Source organism: Nerophis ophidion, linkage group LG05 (genome assembly GCF_033978795.1).
Source record: "Nerophis ophidion isolate RoL-2023_Sa linkage group LG05, RoL_Noph_v1.0, whole genome shotgun sequence".
Lineage (NCBI taxonomy): Eukaryota > Metazoa > Chordata > Actinopteri > Syngnathiformes > Syngnathidae > Nerophis > Nerophis ophidion.
This window is the reverse complement of record NC_084615.1, coordinates 61,551,386-61,573,080: the sequence shown is the minus strand read 5'-3', so window position 1 is coordinate 61,573,080 and position 21,695 is coordinate 61,551,386. Positions and strand designations below refer to the sequence as shown.

General features: G+C 38.6%; 1 protein-coding gene across 2 annotated transcripts; it reads left to right on the top strand.

Annotated features, from left to right (window-relative positions):
* The first annotated feature begins 130 nt into the window (after window positions 1-130).
* Window positions 131-21,469, top strand: cab39l1 (calcium binding protein 39, like 1). 2 transcript variants are annotated; one of them, XM_061901693.1, is made up of 9 exons: window positions 131-526; window positions 13,158-13,291; window positions 13,679-13,843; window positions 14,666-14,784; window positions 16,886-17,054; window positions 17,132-17,191; window positions 17,266-17,331; window positions 17,417-17,560; window positions 18,868-21,469. In XM_061901693.1, exons 2-9 carry the CDS (start codon window positions 13,175-13,177, stop codon window positions 19,057-19,059), a joined length of 1,032 nt encoding a protein of 343 aa, XP_061757677.1. In that variant the 5' UTR covers window positions 131-526; window positions 13,158-13,174; the 3' UTR covers window positions 19,060-21,469. The 2 variants fall into 2 exon arrangements, with proteins under 2 accessions (XP_061757677.1, XP_061757676.1); XM_061901692.1 differs by lacking the exon at window positions 131-526 and adding an exon at window positions 12,421-12,784.
* The last annotated feature ends 226 nt before the right edge of the window (window positions 21,470-21,695 follow it).

Below are 21,695 nucleotides of genomic sequence, written 5' to 3'. Positions count from 1 at the left end.
ACATTGCAACACATGCCAACACGGCTTTTTTAGTTTACTAAATTACAACTTTAAATTTCCCGGGAGTTTCGTCTTGGAAACGTCGTGTAATAATGACGTGTACGCAAGACGTCACGCGTTTTTAGGAAGTATGAGCACTACGCACATACCCAGCTAAAAGTCGTCTGCTTTAAGGGCATAATTACACAGTATTTTGGAGATCTGTGTTGCTGAATCTTTTGCAATTTGTTCAATTAATATTGGAGAAGTCACAGTAGAAAGATGGATTTGGAAAGCTTTAGCCTTTAGCCACACAAACACATGGTGATTCCTTGTTTAAAATCCCGGGAGGTGAAAATTTACTATGGATCAGAGCGCGGTCAAGTGAACATGAATCAAGACGGAATGTCAACCAGCAGGTTTCGGTGAGAAAATTGTCGTTAAAAAACCGGAGAAAAGCTGAGCTTGGGCCGTCCATGAAGCTGCCGTCGCCTTCCCTGAGAAATTGGTGTCCACACACCTGTGGACACACCCCTCCAACTATCAGGTAATATTAAACTCACTAAAACACTAGCAACACAATAAAAAGATAAGGGATTTCCCAGAATTATCCTAGTAAATGTGTTTAAAAACATCGGAATCCGTCCCAATGCAATCACGTTTATTTTTTTAACTTTTTTTTTTTTTCCCCTAGTCCAGGGATAGGGAACCTATGGCTCGCGAGCCAGATGTGGCTCTTTTGATGACTGCATCTGGCTCTCGGATAAATCTGAGCTGACATTGCTGAACACGATAAGTAATGAATAATTCCACTTGTAATCACAGTGTTAAAAATAATGTTCTAAATATAAAACATTCTCATGCATCCGTCTGTTTTCTACCACACCTGTTCAAGAAGTTGTGTTTATGGTAAGAAGTTATTTATTTCTTATTGGTTAGTGTGGGGCTTGCCCTCCTGGGGGTTCTTCAGACCACCAAGCACCGACATGAGAGCCTGTTTCAGGGTTACAATATTGTTTTATTTTCCAATAAGTCCCTCAGTTGCTTTCCAGATATTGTATTTTTCTCTTTTGTTCTCGCTCGTGTTCTGGCTCCAGCCCCAACCCCGTCTCTCCTCCTGGCTGCTGCTTATAACAGAGTGACAGGTGATTAGATAACATGGCCCAGGTGGGCCGTTTACACACCTTTCGCTGATTTTGAGGCCGGTCCTGGCACACCCTAGTTCGCTGCAGGCGTGCAGGCCACGCCCCCTCCACAGTTAGCTTCATAACATTATTACAAAGAATAAGAGACCTATTATACTCTAGAAATGTTGGTCTTACTTAAAAATGCACGCGTTTAGTTGTATTCAGTGTTATAAAAATATATATGGCTCTTACGGAAATATATTTTAAAATATCTGGCTTTTTGGCTCTCTCAGCCAAAAAGGTTCCCGACCTCTGCCCTAGTCCATCGCTATCAATATCCTCAAACACAGATCTTTCATCCTCGCTCAAATTAAAGGGGAAATTGTGCTTTTCTCGGTCCGAATAGCACTTTTTGTTGGAGGCTCCCATTAAAATCAATGTGAATATGTGGGGAGCCCCCAAACTTGCAACGTCATCGTCTGCGACTTCCGGTAGAGGCAGGGCTTTTCTCTTAACACAGACACTTGCGAACTTTATCGTGGATGTTCTCTACTAAATCCTTTCAGCAAAAATATGGCAATATCGCGAAATGATCAAGTGTGACACATAGGATGGACCTGCTATCCCCATTTAAATAAGAAAATCTCATTTCAGTAGGCCTTTAATATCAGTGCATTGTGTAACAAAGAATGGTAACAATAAGTTCATGTTTTGTCATTATCAATCAATCAATGATGATTTATATAGCCCTAAATCACTAGTGTCTCAAAGGGCTGTACAAACCACAACACAAACCACTACGACATCCTCGATAGAGCCCACATAAGGGCAAGGAAAACTCACACCCAGTGGGACTCACACACAGTGGGACGTCGGTGACAATGATTACTATGAGAAACCTTGGAGAGGACATATGTGGGCAACCCCCCCCACCCCCCTCTAGGGGAACCGAAAGCAATGGATGTCGAGCGGGTCTAACATGATACTGTGAAAGTTCAATCCATAGTGGATCCAACACAACCGTGAGAGTCCAGTCCAAAGTGAAGTGAAGTGAACTATATTTATATAGCGCTTTTTCTCTAGTGACTCAAAGCGCTTTACATAGTGAAACCAAATATCTAAGTTACATTTAAACCAGCGTGCGTGGCACTGGGAGCAGGTTTGTAAAATATCTTGCCCAAGGACACAAAGGCAGTGACTAGGATGGCGAAAGTGGGGATCGAACCTGCAACCCTCAAGTTGCTGGCACGGCCGCTCTACCAACCGAGCTATACCGCCCCAGTGCATCCAACACAGCAGAGAGAGTCCCGTCCACAGTGGAGCCAGCAAGAAACCACCACAAGCGGAGGTGCATCAGCAACGCAGGGATGTCCCCAGCCGATACACAGGCAAGCGGTCCATCCTGGGTCCCGGCTCTGTACGAGCAGTCCATCCTGGGTCCCGACTCAGGACGGCCAGCACCTCATCCATGGCCACCGGACCAGACCCCTCCAGTGGGACAGAGGAGAAAAAGAAAAGAAACGGCAGATCAACTGGTCTAAAAAGGGTGTCTATTTAAAGGCTAGAGTATACAAATGAGTTTTAAGGTGAGACTTAAATGCTTCTACTGAGGTAGCATCTCAAACTGTTACCGGGAGGGCATTCCAGAGTACTGGAGCCCGAACGGAAAACCCGCTGTAGCCCGCAGACTTTTTTTGGGCTCTGGGAATCACTAATAAGTTGAACGCAGATTTCTTGCCGGGACATTACTTATTCATATATTTATTAGGGGTTTAGAGATTCGTTTAAATAAGATTTGATTCAGAATTTGTGGTTGCTGATACGATTCAGGGACAATATATTTTTTTTCCGACACCAACTGAAACTATGCAGTGAGTTAAAAAACATTCAGTAACTTTTAAGCAAAAAAATAAAATAAAATAAAATCAAACAGTGTTGCTGTGAAATGAATATTGAAACTACAAGTGAGGTTTCCTATATTCCAGTTATTTTTTGTGGGGGAATTAGGTATTAATTAATTATGGATACAAACAAGCAAGTATCCATGCATCCATCCACTTTCTACCGCTTATTCCCTTTGGGTTCGCGGGGGTCGCTGGTGCTTATCGCCACACAGCAAAAAGACGGAACGGACCTCCGAAACGGACCCGTATCGTCGTCCACCTGTCCTCAGAAACCATAAATGTTGCAGCACAAATGGACAATTACGGAGGCGGGTCGTGGACCGAGCTGGATCCGCTCTGCATCCATGATCAAAACCTTACCTCTGTGGCGAGTGCGCTTCGGACCCGCTCATACTGCACATACATCTGCCGCGGACCAGCAACGGACTCATAAAAACCCTGGTTCATCTGGCCCGGGGCCATTTTGGACCAGTTTATCTTATTTTCAAAATCCCTTCTGTTCTTGCTGTAGGATAAAATAGGAAACTAACAGTAGTGATATATCACTAGGCCCTACTACAGCAATATAAGCTATCTCAGCTACAATTGGGCGGAAGGCGTGGTACACCCTGGACAAGTCACTACCTCATCACAGGGCCAACACAGATAAACAGACAACATTCACACTCACATTCACACACTAGGGCCAATTTAGTGTTGCCAATCAACCTATCCCCAGGTGCATGTCTGTGGAAGTGGGAGGAAGCCGGACTACCCGGAGGGAACCCACGCAGTCACAGGGAGAACATGCAAACTCCACACAGAAAGATCCCAAGCACAGGATCGAAACCCAGAATCTTCGTATTGTGAGGCAGACGCACGAGGCAGACGCAATAACCTCTCTGGCACCGTGCTGCCCCTCACACAATTCAGTTCTGTGTAATAGTAGACTAATTACCCATGGACCCAAAAAAATAAATCTAACCACAGGTTGCAAAAGGCAACCCGGGCTGCACTTACCCATAATGTAAATCTAGTGAAATATACATGCAGCATTTTCTTTTTGTTGTGGGTTTACCAAATATATGTGATGATTTGATAAATAAAAACAGGTTGTTATGCTTTGACTCCACAGGAGATCCCCCAAAATACCAGAGAGGCAGAAATACAATTTGATCCTTTTAATCTCACAAAAAGTGACAAATAATGAAAGGAGATGATCCTGACTGGAAAGGCAAGGATTATAAAAGCCTGCAAACTAGTAACAAAAACAATGTCATATTTTATGTCACTGGAGTGAAACAGCCAGTGACACGAAAAAGAGGACAAATAAAACAAACAAGAAACAAAAGGAGACCACAGGCTGAATAGAAGTGGCGTCACAAGTAGCGACTACATGGATCCCTCACCAAACAGGTGCATGAGTGGAGACTAAATAGGTGGAGGTCAATTGGCTCCAGCAAGTGAAACATGAAAGGGCACAGGGGAGAGACTACGCCAGCAGGAGGCACTAAAACACAAATGTGTAACACTGGTATTTCATTTTAGTGCATATACTGTACATTCAAAATTTGTAAGAACATATATATTTATTGTACAGCCCATTCAAATAATATCAGACAATGCTGACACTGGGTATTCCTTTTAGTATAATTTACATATTTGAAATTGGAAATTTCAGAAATTCAGATTAGTGCGGTGCCACTGATCCTAACAAATATGGAGAAATAACTGTGTGGTGTATTCTTCCTTTTTGGAACAAGGATCCCGGAAGTATATGTTTTTTTCTCCTAAAAAACACATATGCGTGTTTTACAGAAGTTGATCAGTGTTTTAAATAGACACTCAGCGATACTGAATCCTAAAAGTGTTGCAGCTTTCCTGTGTTGTTAAGCAAAACAACGTGCTTGAAAGTTGAGAACTAAAAGAAAGGTTGACATTCCAACTTACCAGTAGGGGTGGGCAGGTCGATCCAAATATCGATTTAAGGTATTATCAATATTGAATCGATACTAGTGTGGTGAGATCGATCTTTTTTGTTCTCTTGAGTCTATTTCCACATACATCAACGTGTTTAGTATTGTGTCATTTACAAACTCAGGGAATAATTAATTGGAGCTTTAAATGATTTGAATTAAAGCCTAATGTTTGTACTGTTTGTATGTGCATCCAATAGAAATAAACACTTGTATTATTTAGTTGATAAATATAGTTACAGTGTTAAGGTTGGTTGTTTTGCTTAAAATCTTTGTTATGTGTTTCATTCTGATTCTATTCATGATCAACACAATGAAGGAACAACCACAAAATCATTTAAATATTTGGATTTTTTATATATTTTTTTTAAATAAAAAACTATAAGCAATACCACATTTGCTTATTATTGCTCCAACACCCCCCGCGATCCCGAAAGGGACAAGCGGTAGGAAATGGATGGATGGATTGCTTTATACTAAAATTGGCATATCGCAACAGAATATTGGTATTAAACGGGATGCATGACCTACAGCTAAATTTTAGATTTACTTTAATTCTCTTTCAGGACATCCCTGTTAATTGTTGTCATGTACAAACCCCGTTTCCATATGAGTTGGGAAATTATGTTGGATGTAAATATAAACGGAATACAATGATTTGCAAATCCTTTCCAAGCCATATTCAGTTGAATATGCTACAAAGACAACATATTTGATGTTTAAACTGATAAACCTTTTTTTTTTTTCCCCAAATAATCATTAACTTTAGAATTTGATGCCAGCAACACGTGACAAAGAAGTTGGGAAAGGTGGCAATAAATACTGATAAAGTTGAGAAATTCTCATCAAACACTTATTTGGAACATCCCACAGGTGTGCAGGCTAATTGGGAACAGTTGGGTGCCATGATTGGGTATAAAAGCGACTTCCATGAAATGCTAAGTAATTCACAAACAAGGATGGGGTGAGGGTCACCACTTTGTAAGCAAATTGTGGAACAGTTTTAGAACAACATTTCTCAACAAGCTATTGCAAGGAATTTAAGGATTTTACCATCTACGGTCCGTAAAATCATCAAAAAGTTCAGAGAATTTGGAGAAATCACTGCACGTAAGCGATGATATTACGGACTTTTGATCCGTCAGGCGGTACTGCATCAAAAAATGACATCAGGGTGTAAAGGATATCACCACATGGGCTCAGGAACACTTCATAAAACCACTGTCAGTAACTACAGTTGGTTGCTACATCTGTAAGTGCAAGTTAAAACTCTACTATGCAAAGCCAAACCCATTTATCAACAACACCGAGGAACGCCGCTGGCTTCGCTGGGCCCGAGCTCACCTAAGATGGACTGATGCAAAGTGGAAAAGTGTTCTGTGGTCTGATGAGTCCACATTTCAAATTATATTTGGAAACTGTGGACGTGGTGTGCTCCGGAACGAAGAGGAAAATAACCATCTGGATTGTTATAGGCGCAAAGTTCAAAAGCCAGCATCTGTGATGGTATGGAGGTGTATTAGTGCCCAAGGCATGGGTAACTTACACATCTGTGAAGACACCATTAATGCGGAATGGTCCATACAAGTTTTGGAGCAACATATGTTATCATCCAAGCAACGTTATCATGGACGCCCCTGCTTATTTCAGCACGACAATGCCAAGCCACGTGTTATAACAGCGTGTTTTTTTAGTAAAAGAGTGCAGGTACTTTCCTGGCCCGCCTGCAGTCCAGACCTGTCTCCCATCGAAAATGGTTGGCGCATTATGAAGCGTAAAATACGACAGCTCGCCCCATCCTTTTTTGTGAATTACTTAGCATTTAATGGAAGCTGCTTTTATACCCAATCATGGCACCCACCTGTTCCCAATTAGCCTGCACACCTTCTTCTTCTTCTTCTTCTTTTGTTTTTATGGCGGTTGGCAAGCAACCTTCTGGTGTGCATTACCGCCACCTACTGTAATGGAGTGTGGACCGAGGTGGATCCCTACTCTATATTCTTTTACTTAACCCAGTGTTTTTTAAATATGTGTATATTGCTTTGTATCCTATGTTTTCTGAATGCAATCCTAATATATCTCCCACTTCTAACCTAATATTTTCTTTTGCTAACTTATTTTCCAGTATTTCTCTTTCTCTATTATATTTCCTACATTGTATTAAGACATGGTCAACATTTTCTATCTGGTGGCAAAAATCACACAGCCCTGTAGTATGTTTGCCTATCAATTTTAGTGAACTATTTAGATATGTATGTCCTAATCTCATTCTAGTCATAATGTCTTCTTCCTTCCTATTTCTACCCCCTCCTCTCATTACACCTACTTTCCTCTGGACTTTGTAAAACTCTCTACCTTTTGTTTCCTTATTCCAATTATCCTGCCACTTTTTATTGTGTTCTATCTTAATTATGCTCTTCACTTCTTCTTTACTGTGCTTAATCTCCATGTTTACTTCTGTTTTAGTGGTTGCTTGTTTTGCGTATCTATCAGCTAACTCATTTCCCTCAACTCCTACATGAGCAGGAACCCAGAGAAATGTTACCACACCTCCCGCTTTATTTATTCTGTAGATTGCCTGAACTATTTCATAAACTATATCTAGTCTTGTTTCTGATGTTATGTTTTTTATGCTCGTCAATGCACTGCTGGAGTCCGAGCACACGACTACTTTCCTAGCTTTGTTTTCCTCTATCCAGTTAACTGCCATATAAATTGCTACCAATTCCCCCGTAAAAACAGATAGTTTATCACTAATTCTTTTATTCAACACTATATTTCTCTGTGGGATAACTGCAGCAGCTCCTACTTTACTATTTATAGTTTTTGATGCATCTGTGTATATCATAATATTATCAAAAAACATTTCCTCAATCCGTTGTTCTATTTGGTAACTATTTAAATGTCTATTCTTCAGTAACTGCATGTCTACCTTTGGGTTTTCATACATCCACGGTGGTATTGCAGGAATTGGTACTGTAGGGCTCACTTTAATATTGTCAATTTGTGTTTTTTTACATATATCTCCTATTATCCACCCAAAACTATTCATTTTTTTCTTCCCTTTTTCTTGGCAATTTATTAGCACTTGACGGGTTGGATGTCCTTGCTTGGATCCTTTTAAGTTTGCCCAATAAACTGCTGAGAGTTGATCTCTCCTCATGTCCAAAGGTTTTTCATTCATTTCTACTTGTAATGCTGCCACTGGAGTAGATTTAGTAGCTCCACAACATAATCTTAACGCCTGCGACTGGATCCGGTCTATTTTCTCAAGTAGAGTTTTTGAAGCAGATCGATAAATAATGCATCCGTAGTCGATAACAGACCGAATTAAAGTGATATATATTGTTTTCAATGTTAACCTATCAGCCCCCCAATCTTTACCCCTCAAAGCCCTCATTATATTTAACACCTTTTTACTTTTCTCCATTATCTTGCTGATGTGGGTTGACCAGTTAATATTTTTATCAAACCATATTCCTAAATATTTAAATACTTGTACCTCTTCTATGTTTTCTCCATATAGTTTTATTTGGAGCTTGTTTTGTATTTTCCTCTTCGTAAAATGTATGACTTTTGTCTTTCCAACAGAGAATCTTAAACCCCAAGCCGTCCCCCAGTCTTGAACATTATTTACCGCTTTTTGAATCTTCTTTTCTATATAATTTGTATTTCTACCTCTCTTCCACATCACTCCATCATCAGCAAACAATGCCACCTCCACTAACCCTTCCACTTCACTAAAAACTTCATTTATCATGATGGAAAATAGTACTGGACTTATTATACTCCCTTGTGGGGTCCCATTTTCCACTTTGTATTCTCTACTATATTCATTCTCTATCTTTACTAATAATGTTCTACTTGTTAAAAAGTCTTTTATCCATCTGTACATTCTTCCTCTAATCCCAATCCTATTTAGTTTCATCAGCAACCCCTGTTTCCACAACATATCATACGCTTTCTCTATGTCAAAAAATACCGCAATTATACTTTCTTTATTTATTTGTCCCTTTCTAATTTCCTCTTCCAGCTGCACTGCTGGGTCATTTGTGCTTCTTGCTTTGCGAAAACCACTTTGGTAGTTTTTTATAATTTCTTTTGACTCTAAATAATATATTAATCTTTCATTAATCATTTTTTCCATTACTTTGCCCAAATTTGAGGTCAATGCAATCGGCCTATAATTTCCTGCCTCTTCCGGATCTTTCCCTGGCTTGCATATTGGAATTATTACAGCTGTTTTCCACTCATCTGGTAATTTTCCTTCTTCATATATCCTATTATATAATTTCAAGACCACTTCTTTGCCGATGCTACCTAAATTTTTGATCATTTGATAACTCACCAGGTCTTTCCCTGCCGTCGTATTTTTAACTTTTTTTAAAATTCGAACCATTTCATCCAAAGAAAATGTCATATCCATAGTGTTGATAAAACTATTATCGTTGTCTTCCTTCATTTCCTCAATATTTACACTAATTGTTTCTTCTCTCTTTTGTTTTTCTACATTTTTCAAATTATCATTACTGTGCACTTTAACAAAGGTTTTTGCTAAAAGTTCTGCTTTTTCTTTATTTCCTACCACACTCCGCATTCCATCTTTCATCACATGATTTTTATGTTCTTTTCTGAGCCCTGACATTCTCTTGATCATTCCCCACACCTGGCTTAAAGGAGTAGTTCTATTTAGTGTTTCACAAAAAGTTCTCCAATGGTGTTTTCTTGTTTTTTTAATAACATACCTTACTCTAGCTTGATGCCTTTTATACTGGATCATGTCTTGGAAATTATGTGTTCTTCTCAATATTCTAAATGCTCTATTCCGTTCTTGTATTGCATCTGTGCACTCTTGTGTCCACCACGGCACTATCTTCCTTCTTCTCCCTATACTATTCCTTGGTATGCTCTGTTCGGCTGCTTCTATTATGCACTTTGTAATATCTGTATTTAATTGTTCAATATCTTGATTTATATCTACTTCCTTTAAAGTTATGTCGGTAATTTCCCTAAATTTCTCCCAGTCACCATGATTATACTTCCATCTTCCTTCTATCCTAGTGCTTTCTGTCCTATGATTTATGTTTATGTGAATGACGATTGGATAGTGATCACTTCCCATTGTGCTGTATTTATTTACTTCCCACTCCACCTTTCCTGCTAACCCTTGTGACACTAGTGTTAAATCTATTGCTGTTTCTTTACCCGTGACGACATCTAACCTTGTTCCCGACCCATCATTCACACACACCAGTTCTTTTTCCTCCAAAAGTGCTTCCAATGTATCCCCATTCCAGTCATCCCTTTCACCCCACATTGTGCTATGTGCATTAAAGTCACCACACCAAATAATATTGCCACTCCAGTGCTCCATTATTGTTTCTAGTTGGTGAATTTCTAATTTCTTGCATGGATTATAGAAGTTTAGTACTTTGTATCTTTCTTTATTATTCCATACTTCTACTCCTACTATCTCTAGTTCTTGTTTTACTTTTAATATTGAATAATGCATATCTTCCTTAATAAATATGGCACATCCTCCTCCTTGCCCATCATTCCTATCTTTACGTATCGTTATATATCCTTTTATTATAAAGTTTAATTTTGGCTTCAGCCATGTTTCTTGAATACATATTATATGTGGTTTATTTTTCATATTATTAATATATCCCTTTAATTCCTGTCCGTTTGCTATCAGACTTCTGGCATTCCACTGAACAATTAACATGGCGTTGGATTGTGGTAACATGACTCGGTCTCGTCTACTCTCTGTAGCTCACCTTGCACCTGTTCCCAGGATAGTTCTTTTAAATTTAAAAACTTTGCTGCTGCTTTGACAATTATTTTGATTTTCTCAGTCTTGTTTCTAGCCTGTTCTGTACAATTTATTACATAAGCCAGGAATACAACTAGTTTATCCATGGAAATTCCTGTATTTGCTGCCTCTTGTTTTTTATTTCTTGAACTATTTTCACTTCTGTCCTGTTCTGCACTTTCTTGATTTCTTATTTTAACTGCCTCTGCATAAGTAATATTTCGTTCAACTCTGATTTGCTGTACTTCTGTTGCCTGTTTTCTTATGATGCAGCCCCCATACGCTGCTGTGTGATTCCCGCCACAATTACAACACTTGACCTGTTCATTTTCTCCACATTGTCCATATTCATGCTCCCCTCCACACCTTCCACATCTCATTTTAGCATGACACACACTAGCTATGTGCCCATAGCGTTGGCACTTGAAACAACGTACTGGGGGTGGCACGTAAGCTCTAACATAGAAGCTTAGATACCCAATCATGATTCTCTCTGGTAGGACCTCCTCTGCAAATTGCACTAGCACGGATTCGCTCTCAGTCTTTTCACCGTTCCTAAATGCCATCATTCTTTTCATCGTAGTGACAGTTCCTCCTTTTATTTCTCTTTTCAGATCATCTAAATTTTCTCCTCTTGGGATTCCTGTCACGACTCCTCTTGCCCCCTTTCGTTCTCCCACTTCGATTTTTTCCTTTATTATTTTGTTGCACAGTTTTTGCAATCGCATTGCTTTGTTCTTTTGCTCTCCATTTTTGCATTTAATCAACAGCCGTCCGTCCCTGAGCACCTTCGCTATCTCCACCTCTCCAATGTCCTTCTTTAATCCCTTAACCAGAGTCATCAAACTAATGTCATTCATATCTTGGTTTGATTTAAATGTATAAATTATCTTATATTCATCCATCATAACCCTTTTCCTCTTATCAACCTCTTCATCGTCTTCATGCACTCTTTTAGTACTCGCCTTTCCTTCACTCCCTCCTCTCCCCTTCTTTCCTCTCTCCCCTCTAGTCCTATCCATTTCCATACTATCCTCATACATCCCGTCACTATCCCCTTCCATCTCGATCCAGTCACAAAACAGCTTATGCTCAACCGCCAAAACAGATTTAGATACTCTCGCCGCCGCCAAATTCACTCCAAATGTTTGGTAGTTCCGCGTCTCTCCTTCCGGAAGCTTCCCTCACCCGCAAAAACCCAACCCTAGCCTGCACACCTGTGGGATGTTCCAAATAAGTGTTTGATGAGAATTTCTCAACTTTGTCAGTATTTATTGCCACCTTTCCCAACTTCTTTGTCACATACTGCTGGCATCAAATTCTAAAGTTAGTTATTATTTAAAAAAAAAAAAAAAAAAAAAGGTTTATCAGTTTGAACATCAAATATGTTGTCTTTGTAGCATATTCAACTGAATATGGCTGGGAAAGGATTTGCAAATCATTGTATTCCCTTTATATTTACATCCAACACAATTTCCCAACTCATATGGAAACGGGGTTTGTAGTTTGGAATTGATCTACCTAAAAAAACACACATGTATTTATAAAACAAAGGTAGCGTTTGAGTGGGCGTTTAAAAAAACAACCAAAAAAAACAAATGTCGCTTACGGTAAACACGATTGGCTTAAACCTACGTCAATCATTTCGTTGGTCAAAACATACCCACTGACTCGGGATGAGGACCGAGAAGAGGACGAGACTTTCAACAGTCGACAACGGGGAAATTAAGTTGTCAGGCTAGCTAGCTCGGTTGGTGATAGACGGTCCACAGTAGCCCAATTTAGTTTAAGCAACATCGCTATGACGGTCGTCCGTAAGACACATTAACAGCCGTGTGTTGCTTTGGAGTTAGACACTAAAAGATACTGATCAGAGATAAAGGTTACTCGCGTTTAACGCAACTTAACCGTGAAACCGGAAAGTCGGACAAGTTGCTAGCCTGCTAGCTTACTATTAGCCAGCAAGCGTATACCAACTTTCAAATTTCACAGCACTTTCGCTCGGTGAGTTTTGACACTTACAGAGTATTTTATACAAATAATGTTGTTTTCTGTAACGCCCGTCTACTATTAAACATCGTTTTTAGCTATAGCTGCTGTAGGTCACAAGCGAGCCCAACTTTTGTCGAAAAACATTGCTGCAGCGCGGAAATAATATATTTTTAACGCGACATGGCGATTGTTAAAACGTCAAGTTAATTGTCATTCTTTAGAAGAAATTGTGGTACGTTTATGTATTTGCCTCGCACAGGTCTTAATAGTTTATTACATAAAGTATCGACATTCCAGAAAGCTGTAACGTACGGCAGTCGTGGCCTTGCTTTCCTCAGGTGTGCGTTTTGCAGCCATTTCCTCACGGTGTGTTTCTTTTTCACAGAGATTACCTACCCAGTCATGCCTTTTCCGTTTGGGAAATCTCAGAAGAGTCCCGCAGAAATAGTGAGGAGTTTGAAGGAAAATGTTGCATACATGGAAAAGCTGGACGCTGGTGAAAGTAAAAAGTGTGAAAAGGTAAGATGTCTATCTGCCTTCTTCATCCAGGTCATTGTATTCTCAGGGTATTCATTCGATCACAATTGTCTGCACTGGTTTGTTCTAGAAGACGTTTCACCTCTCATCCAAGTGGGCTTTATCAGTTCTTGCTCATAAACTTAGATTGGCCAGATCTACTTTGACCAAGATAGATCCAATCCAATATTTCTGACTAATCTAAAGTCTTAGATCTGACCAATCCAAGAGCATGAACTATTGAAGCCTACTTGGATGAGCGGTGAAATGTCTTCTAAGACAAACTAAACAGTCCAGTTGCGACCGATCGAATGCCTTGAGAATGTGTAAAGATAAACGCTAGTTTATGATCACTGTATATAACTTGAATATTCACTAAGCACTTCTTAGGTTGCAGAGGAGGCGTCTAAAAATCTAGCTTCTCTGAAGGAAGTTCTTAGCGGAACAGGTGACAAGGAACCTCAGACTGAAGCGGTGGCTCAGCTCGCACAGGAGCTGTACAACACCAACCTCCTCATTTCACTCATTGCAAACTTGCAGCGGATTGACTTTGAGGTAGGACACATTCTCGTTATGTCAAAAAGTATGGGTTCGCAGGTAGGAATGGATATTGTTGACATAATAAGCTATACCTTTGGCGAAACGGTGCCGGTGTTTAAGCCGGTGCTTTTAAAGAAGTAAATCATACCTATTTTCTCTTTTTTTTTGTTTTTACTGAAATTTAGAACATGCAACTTGAACAAAACAGTAATTTAAATACTGCCACTATTTAAATGCAACAAGTAATACATTCACCTGCATGAACTAAAATCCACAACACATTGTCATAGTTATTAAAACAAAAGCAGTAGTAATACAGAACACTGAAAATATGCTAGTTTTCACAGTTGTGAAGAGACAGGATCACAGTATTGTGTAAGGTTCTGAGCAGTCATTCATAGGTTGGGCTTTAGGGGCAGTAATGTTTGCATTGCTGGGTTGAGGCCAGCATGAGAGTGAAGAAGAGTTTTTTAGTAAGTTGGAAGTATAGATTGTGTCTGTACTGTAAGAACTATAGGTGTTTTGTGCATGCCAATAAAAGGCTGACTCATGTCATTTTGTTTCATTGTCATTCGGCTGACTGTACTTAAAAGGGGAACTGCACTCTTTTCAGATAGCTAAATGAAATTTGCTACATTTAGCGCAGAAATGACACAATAGCGAATTAGTTTTTCAGTCTGGTTACTCATGTTTACATGTTCATAAGTGCCATTATGGAACCGAGTTTTGGTACTTACCTCCCTTTGCGAACAATTATGTGCGCCAGGCCTAAGCAAACTGTTTTGTTCATGTCATTAGGACCATTTAACTTAGTGGTTTCTTTTTTTTGTTACACAGGGGAAGAAAGATGTGGTTCATTTGTTCAGTAATATTGTGAGACGACAGATTGGCACCCGCACTCCGACGGTGGAATACATCTCCACGCACCAACAGATCCTCTTCATGCTTCTAAAAGGGTACGTTCACCTCATAACATGCAAAGAGAAACCAATGTTAACTTATCCCATCCATCCATTTTTCCACTGCTTATTCCCTTTGGGGTCGCGGGGGGCGCTGGTACCGATCTCAGCTATAATCGGACGGAATGCGGTGTATACCCTGGACAAGTCGCTACCTCATCGCAGGGCCAACACATATATGCGGACAACATTCACACTCACATTCTCACATTAGGGCCAATTTTTAGTGTTTACAATCAACCTATCACCCAGGTGCATGTCTTTAGAAGTGGGAGGAAGCCAGAGTACCCGGAGGGAACCCACGCAGTCACGGGGAGGCCAAATGTGTTAATTTAGGATTAGAATGTACTTGTTGAAACACTATTCAGACACATGCCTTGTGAATTTCTAAGCCATGCAGAATATGTTTCAACAGCTCCCTACATGCAGCGAGCAGGAACTTGTGTGTGTTGAACAAAAAAAGCTGTTTTTATGGCACTCTAAAATGAAACCATCTCGCTTGGGTTGTGGATTTTTAAGCTGTAATGAGATATAGAGTCAGCTGCGGCTGCTGTCTGACGGTCAATAACGTCCCTCTTTGTCAGCTTCATTTGCATGACCCAGATCAAATAATCAAGTACAACAACAGTGTTCTGCAATAAATCCCCCTTCATGGAAATGTTTACCGTATTTCTTTCCATGGTCACATAGCAAAGCTTCAGTTGTAATAAATTTACAGTGGAATCCTAAAGACTGAACACAGTATATTTTTTGATGCTGGACCTGTATTTTGTTGGTATTTAGAAATATTTGCTGTATTCAAAAACATTTAATTAACTGCAATAACCAATAGCTTTCATTTGTATTTGTCTAAGAGTCAAAACCTTTTCATAAGACTGTGAGGGCAGGCTCATGGGTAGTGTGTGGAGTTTAGATCAGGGATATTCAACTCCATTGTGTCTGAAATAGGCTCCAGCACCCCCCGTGACCCGAAAAGAGACAAGCGGTAAAAATGGATGGATGGGATGTTCTGGGGGGGTCAAAGTTACAGAAAGCTAAGGACCGGGGGAGGCAGGACTTTTCCCTTCACTATGATTCTTAGTTTGTGTATTCCTGAGAACCTGGGTCCTGTGCAGAACACATTTGATTATTGTTTATCTACTTTGCCAATAACAGAAATACATTAAAGTACTGTTGTTAACACCGCACAGCATTCAAGGAAGTGGAAAATGGTCATACAAGGGTAAAAAGAAGGTAACCGATGTATGTTGACGACAAAGGTGGGTTGCTCAACACAAATAACAAAAGTAATGACACCAGGTATTATATTTTATATTATATTATATATTGATACTTTTTTATCATCACAAAATATTTTGTCATTATTCTTAACAAACTTAGGACATCCATGTGTACAGGAGGGCTTTAAGGACACAAAACAAAATATATAAATCAGACCCAGTAATAGGAAATCATTTAAATATTTGTTTGATATTGTTACACCACCATCCTGTGTTTTTGTCTGATTATAAATGTGATCAAAATGTATACAATACTACCCCTGCAACTTCTTGGTATTGCATCTATACCCAAATTTGTAGTATCATCCAAAACTAATGTAAAATATCAAAACAACAGAAAAATAAATGTTTATTATATTTTAACACAAATGCAAATAGAAACATGTTACAACACAAAATAATTCATTAACAGTGATTTAGCAAGTAGAATAATAAAACTTTTGGTGAAATAAATCAGCCGAAAATGATACAATGTTACTGCCTATGTCAGCCTCCAAATTAGAAGCTTTTGTAACCTGTTTAACCTGTTTTGAAATGGGTCTATCCTCTACATACCTAAAAATATATTGTGATGTATATTGTTCTGGCAGGAGGCTGCAATATATTGTATATCTCAATATAGATTTTAGACCATATTGCCCATCCTTATCTGTGGTGGCGTTATAAAACAAATAAATTACACCTTTTCAGATGCTCACTGAGCTGAAGTAAGATTTTATTGTTGTATGCAGACAAGTCAGCGAACTTTCCAAAATGTCTGACCTGCTTAACCCTCATGAAGATAAGCTGGTACTGACTGCCTGTGTGCACATGTACAGTTATGAGAATGCAGAAGTGGCTCTGAACTGTGGAATGATGCTGAGGGAGTGTCTCCGCCACGAGCCATTGGCGAAGACGATTCTCCTCTCTGAAGAGTTCTACAGTTTCTTCCGATATGTGGAACTCTCTACCTTCGACATAGCCTCAGATGCTTTTGCATCATTCAAGGTATGCATGAACAAAATTCTCTCTGTCCAACTTTGTCAAACACGTCTTTTAACATCCTGTTTTTTCTACCCTGGCAGGATCTGCTCACAAGACACAAGCTTATGTGTGCTGATTTCTTAGAGACCCAATATGAACGGGTAAGTACGCAAATGCACTATTTTAGCACAGCTCAAGAAAGTAAACATTAACATTCCTTTAATGTGTTCGCCAGGTTTTTACAGAATATGAAAAGCTCCTGCATTCTGAAAATTATGTCACCAAACGACAGTCTTTGAAGGTAACACCTACCCCGGTTTAACATAAATCAAAAATGTCTAAGCTTTTGTTTTTCGGCTATAATAAAGTTCAAAAATAATTTTCAGCTCCTTGGGGAACTTTTGCTGGACAGACACAACTTCACTGTCATGAAAAAGTACATCAGTCGAGCAGATAATTTGAAGATGATGATGAACATGCTAAGAGATAACAGTCGAAACATCCAGTTTGAAGCCTTCCACGTCTTCAAGGTGTGTGTGCTTTTTGTTTTGTAATGTTTATGGGAAGTATCATTTGTTTGTATGAGACTGGTCTTGCGGTCTAATCATTGATGGGGCAATTTGTCACGCATACATACTTTAGGAACAAGTTGACAGACATTGTAATATTTATTTTCTAAAATCTAAAGAAGCTGCTGATGGTGTCTTTGAGAAAGAAGTAGTTTACAGGAGATACACTACTGTAAAACTTGGCTCACCAAGATAAATCCGATACATTATTATTACATTACTTCATAATACTGTAGTTCTTGGTAGTAGATTGTATAATATTGTTTTTATACAATATTTATTGAAAAACACTATGTTACATGTTATAATTGTAATGTTTTGGTGGTCGCAGAAAGAAATAATTACATTTTACTGTGAACATTGCTTCGAGATGCTAGTATTTTGGGTTAAGAGCTGCATCACAGAACCAATTAAACTCGTAAGCCGAGGTACCACAGTATATACAGTAAAGCTGGACAAAAAAAAATTGGGGGGAAAATTGTGATCTCCATTCATACTAACATGCAATTTCATTTCTAAATATCAGTATCTTCCAAATAAATTAGACTAAAGAGTAGGTTTATAAATAAACAATGCCATTTTGCTCAAGGATTTCCCCCAACCCGAGCAAGGCAATGGCCAGTTGACTCTGCTGCCCTGGCTGATGAAGCTGATTGATTGATTGATTGATTGATTGGAACTTTTATTAGTAGATTGCACAATTCAGTACATATTCCGTACAATTGACTACTAAATTGTAACACCCAAATAAGTTTTTCAACTTGTTTAAGTTTGGGTCCACGTAAATCAAGTCATGGTAACTGAATGAAGTGATTGCATGAATTAATTGACTTTCCTTCAGACTTTTCTTTATTACATACATAAACATACAATGGAGGAATTAATTTTTTGTATGTCTTCTAAAAACATCCGGTGTCGATTGTCCCGCTGGGACGTCCTGTAAAGAATGGCCATTGAAGTTTCTTAAAAGGAATGCACATTGTGTTCGTTCACACGTGAAAAAAAAATAATCCCAAAGAATCTCAATCTGAGCAAGAAAATTGTGATTAGTATTTTCTGCAGAATGGTGCAGGCCAAGTAGTATAGGAGAGCAAACGGTAAATGGATTATACTTGTATAGCGCTTTTCTACCTTTTTAAGGAATTCAAAGTGCTTTGAGACTATTACCACATTCACACGCACATTCACACGCAGCAAGAGTAAATATCTTATCTGACAATTTTCTTTGTGTGCTTTGACAACACTGTGACTTCTCTCTGATCTCACAGGTATTTGTTGCAAACCCCGAGAAGACTCAGCCAGTGCTGGACATCTTGCTGAAGAACCAGGCCAAGCTAGTGGAGTTCCTCACCAATTTCCAGACAGACCGATCTGAGGACGAGCAGTTCTGTGATGAGAAAAACTATCTGATCAAGCAGATCCGGGACTTGAAGAAGCCCACAGCGCCGGAGGAAGCTTGAAGCCTGCCGAACGAAGGCGCCCAAAGGTGGTAGATGCAGCACCTGAAGATATCTTTAAGGTCTAGCATTCGTTACAAAATATAGGAACAAAGTAAATATGACTTCCTTCTATTTTTAGTATGGATGAGATTACCATCCAGTAAACTAAGTGGGCCAAGAACTCTTATATAAACCGTAGTGCTTCACAAGTGTTAAACAGTCCATCCTTGTAACGTTGGACCTTTTAACTGTTACTTTTCAACTTGATGCTAGTAGAGACCTGGAGTGACAACATCACCCTGTCTGTATCAGCATGAGAACTGGCAGTACGTTGACACAATACTGAAGTCTAAATATTTTTGCCTTATTGTTCCTCACATTGGTAATTTCCGGTGCCTGATACAGTTTTTGGCCACCGCCGAAGACTACCTTACCTGTGCATTTACAAACACGAGAAGTGAAAATCACAACGGCAGAGGAATTCATTGATCGTGCTGCGTTTTTAGCCAGCGCTCAGTGAGGCTCGCATGTCTGAAATAGAAACAGGGCAACAGATAATGCTGCAGGGTGTAGCAGCCGTCCCGGATACACAAAATACCAATTGATCCTCATGTTTACCAAGCACAATTTGTCGTGTGCAAAAGAATGCTGGGGTTACACTGAAAAGCAAAAATTAGAAATATTCCACACAAAAAAAAGCCATACAATTATGAGAATAGTTCAATAAAGAGAGATTATCAAGATAATAGTGTTTGCAACAAGGATGATGACTATAAAACATGTTTGGGCACACCAGGACTATAATTAGTTCAATTAAATTGTTACTAGAAAACACATTATTATTATCATCGAATATTTGTTTGTTCTAAAGAGAGAATGCTGGTCTCAATTTGTTCAACTCATGGAATTCCATATTTACTTATATCTTAAATCTTATAATGATATGGCTTTATTTCCTAACATTTCAACATTTGTATCTGAAGTACCATTACATAATTTTATTTTATTTTTGTCTTTCTTTTCAGTGTGATGATAGCACTTTTTTTGTACCGTCTTTCAAACAATAATTACCAAAAGGAAAATTCTCAGGCACAGCCCCTTTTTCAAAGCACGTAACAAGTCTGCATGATAAATATGTTATTCTGATGCAAATAATATTCAGACCAAAGTACTGTCTAATTTAAGTCAGTTAATGTTTGAATTTAATTTTCAGAATGGCTTTGACTTAAAATATCTTTCTGGATTCAGACTAATTGAGAATAGAGTACATTTAATATAACGTTTTGGAATATTATATTCGGATAAATGCCACAACCAAATGTGCATTGGTTCTAATGTCACATGCCTGGGTGATATTTATATATTTTTGAATATGTGGTCGTAGTATTATTTAATCCCATGTGATGCGTCACATAATCAGACATAGTATGTTCAATTTCTTACGGTCACAATTTCATATGTTCAATTAATGCTTTATTTCCTCCTTTGGGATTTAAATGTTTAATTTCAAGAGTAATTTTGTTGAGCTCGCAGTCCTCCAGCGTATACCTCAAGGATTTAGAACCTAGTTGTACTTGCTATTCCTTGACATTTCAATTTAATTGATTTTGTATGCACACATTATATAATGTGATGTGTATGATCAAACTTGAACAGGGTTTTCTTAGGAGGAAACATTTTGAAAATATTTCATTGGGTGGTGCCACATAAATGCTGCTCTTAAAGAATTGCATTGTGGGACCTGAGAATGAGTGATGCCTTATTGAAACATTGAATGCTTTATTGCGGTCAGGGTCATTTCAACCAAAGTCTTGTCTCGGAAAGGGTACCGGTATTTGAGTTTATGAATTCATTAATAGTTTAAATCTATTATGTGTACTTCATAAATATTAGCCTTGATTTAGTCTTTATCCATTTCACATAGCAATACAATAGTTTCAATGTACAGTACAGGACATTCCTTAGTTTTACAGAGTTTTCACTAGAGGGCGCTCTTACTAACATTTGGCACCTTATTTATATTGTGCTAAGTAAACATTTCATGTCTGTAGAATCCTACCTCCATTTGTGAGCATATACAGTAAATCACTGGTAATATAACAGACATTGTAAGACAATATAAAGTGCTAGACCATATATCATTTTATAGTTAACTGTATGTTTCCTTACTTTGGCTCTTCCATTGAAGTATTTTACTATGTGTTGCCTTCCCCTTTTATTTAATCACTTGTGTACTTTGGGTGGAGTCCTATGTACATATATTTGTAAAGGAAAAGTGTGGAAACGTTCATGGAAATAAACTTTTGTGGCAATTTACCAAAAAGTCTGCATGTTACTATATATTTAACTCTGCTATTATTCCTTTATTCTAACATTGTACATGCTTAATGGACCTTCAATGTACAGTAAATAAAGCACTACGTCACACCAATTATATTTTTTAAGTATACTATCTAACTTTTAATTTTGTTACGTCTTACATTTAATTTGTACATTGTTGCCAATCCTGAAGATTTTGACTGACTGTCAAGTATAAGTTTCCACATCTCTTAAAAGTTCAAAACATTCCAAAGGAATACATCAATCAATCAATGTTTATTTATATAGCCCTAAATCACTAGTGTCTCAAAGGGCTCCACAAATCACAACGGGAATTT

Excerpts from the sequence above, each read along its gene's own strand:
- cab39l1 (XM_061901693.1), top strand. The coding sequence starts at position 13,175 with ATGCCTTTTCCGTTTGGGAAATCTCAGAAGAGTCCCGCAGAAATAGTG. Across the intron at positions 14,785-16,885 it reads CTCTTCATGCTTCTAAAAGG|TTATGAGAATGCAGAAGTGG; the intron begins GTACGTTCACCT and ends GCACATGTACAG. Across the intron at positions 17,561-18,867 it reads AAGCCTTCCACGTCTTCAAG|GTATTTGTTGCAAACCCCGA; the intron begins GTGTGTGTGCTT and ends CTGATCTCACAG.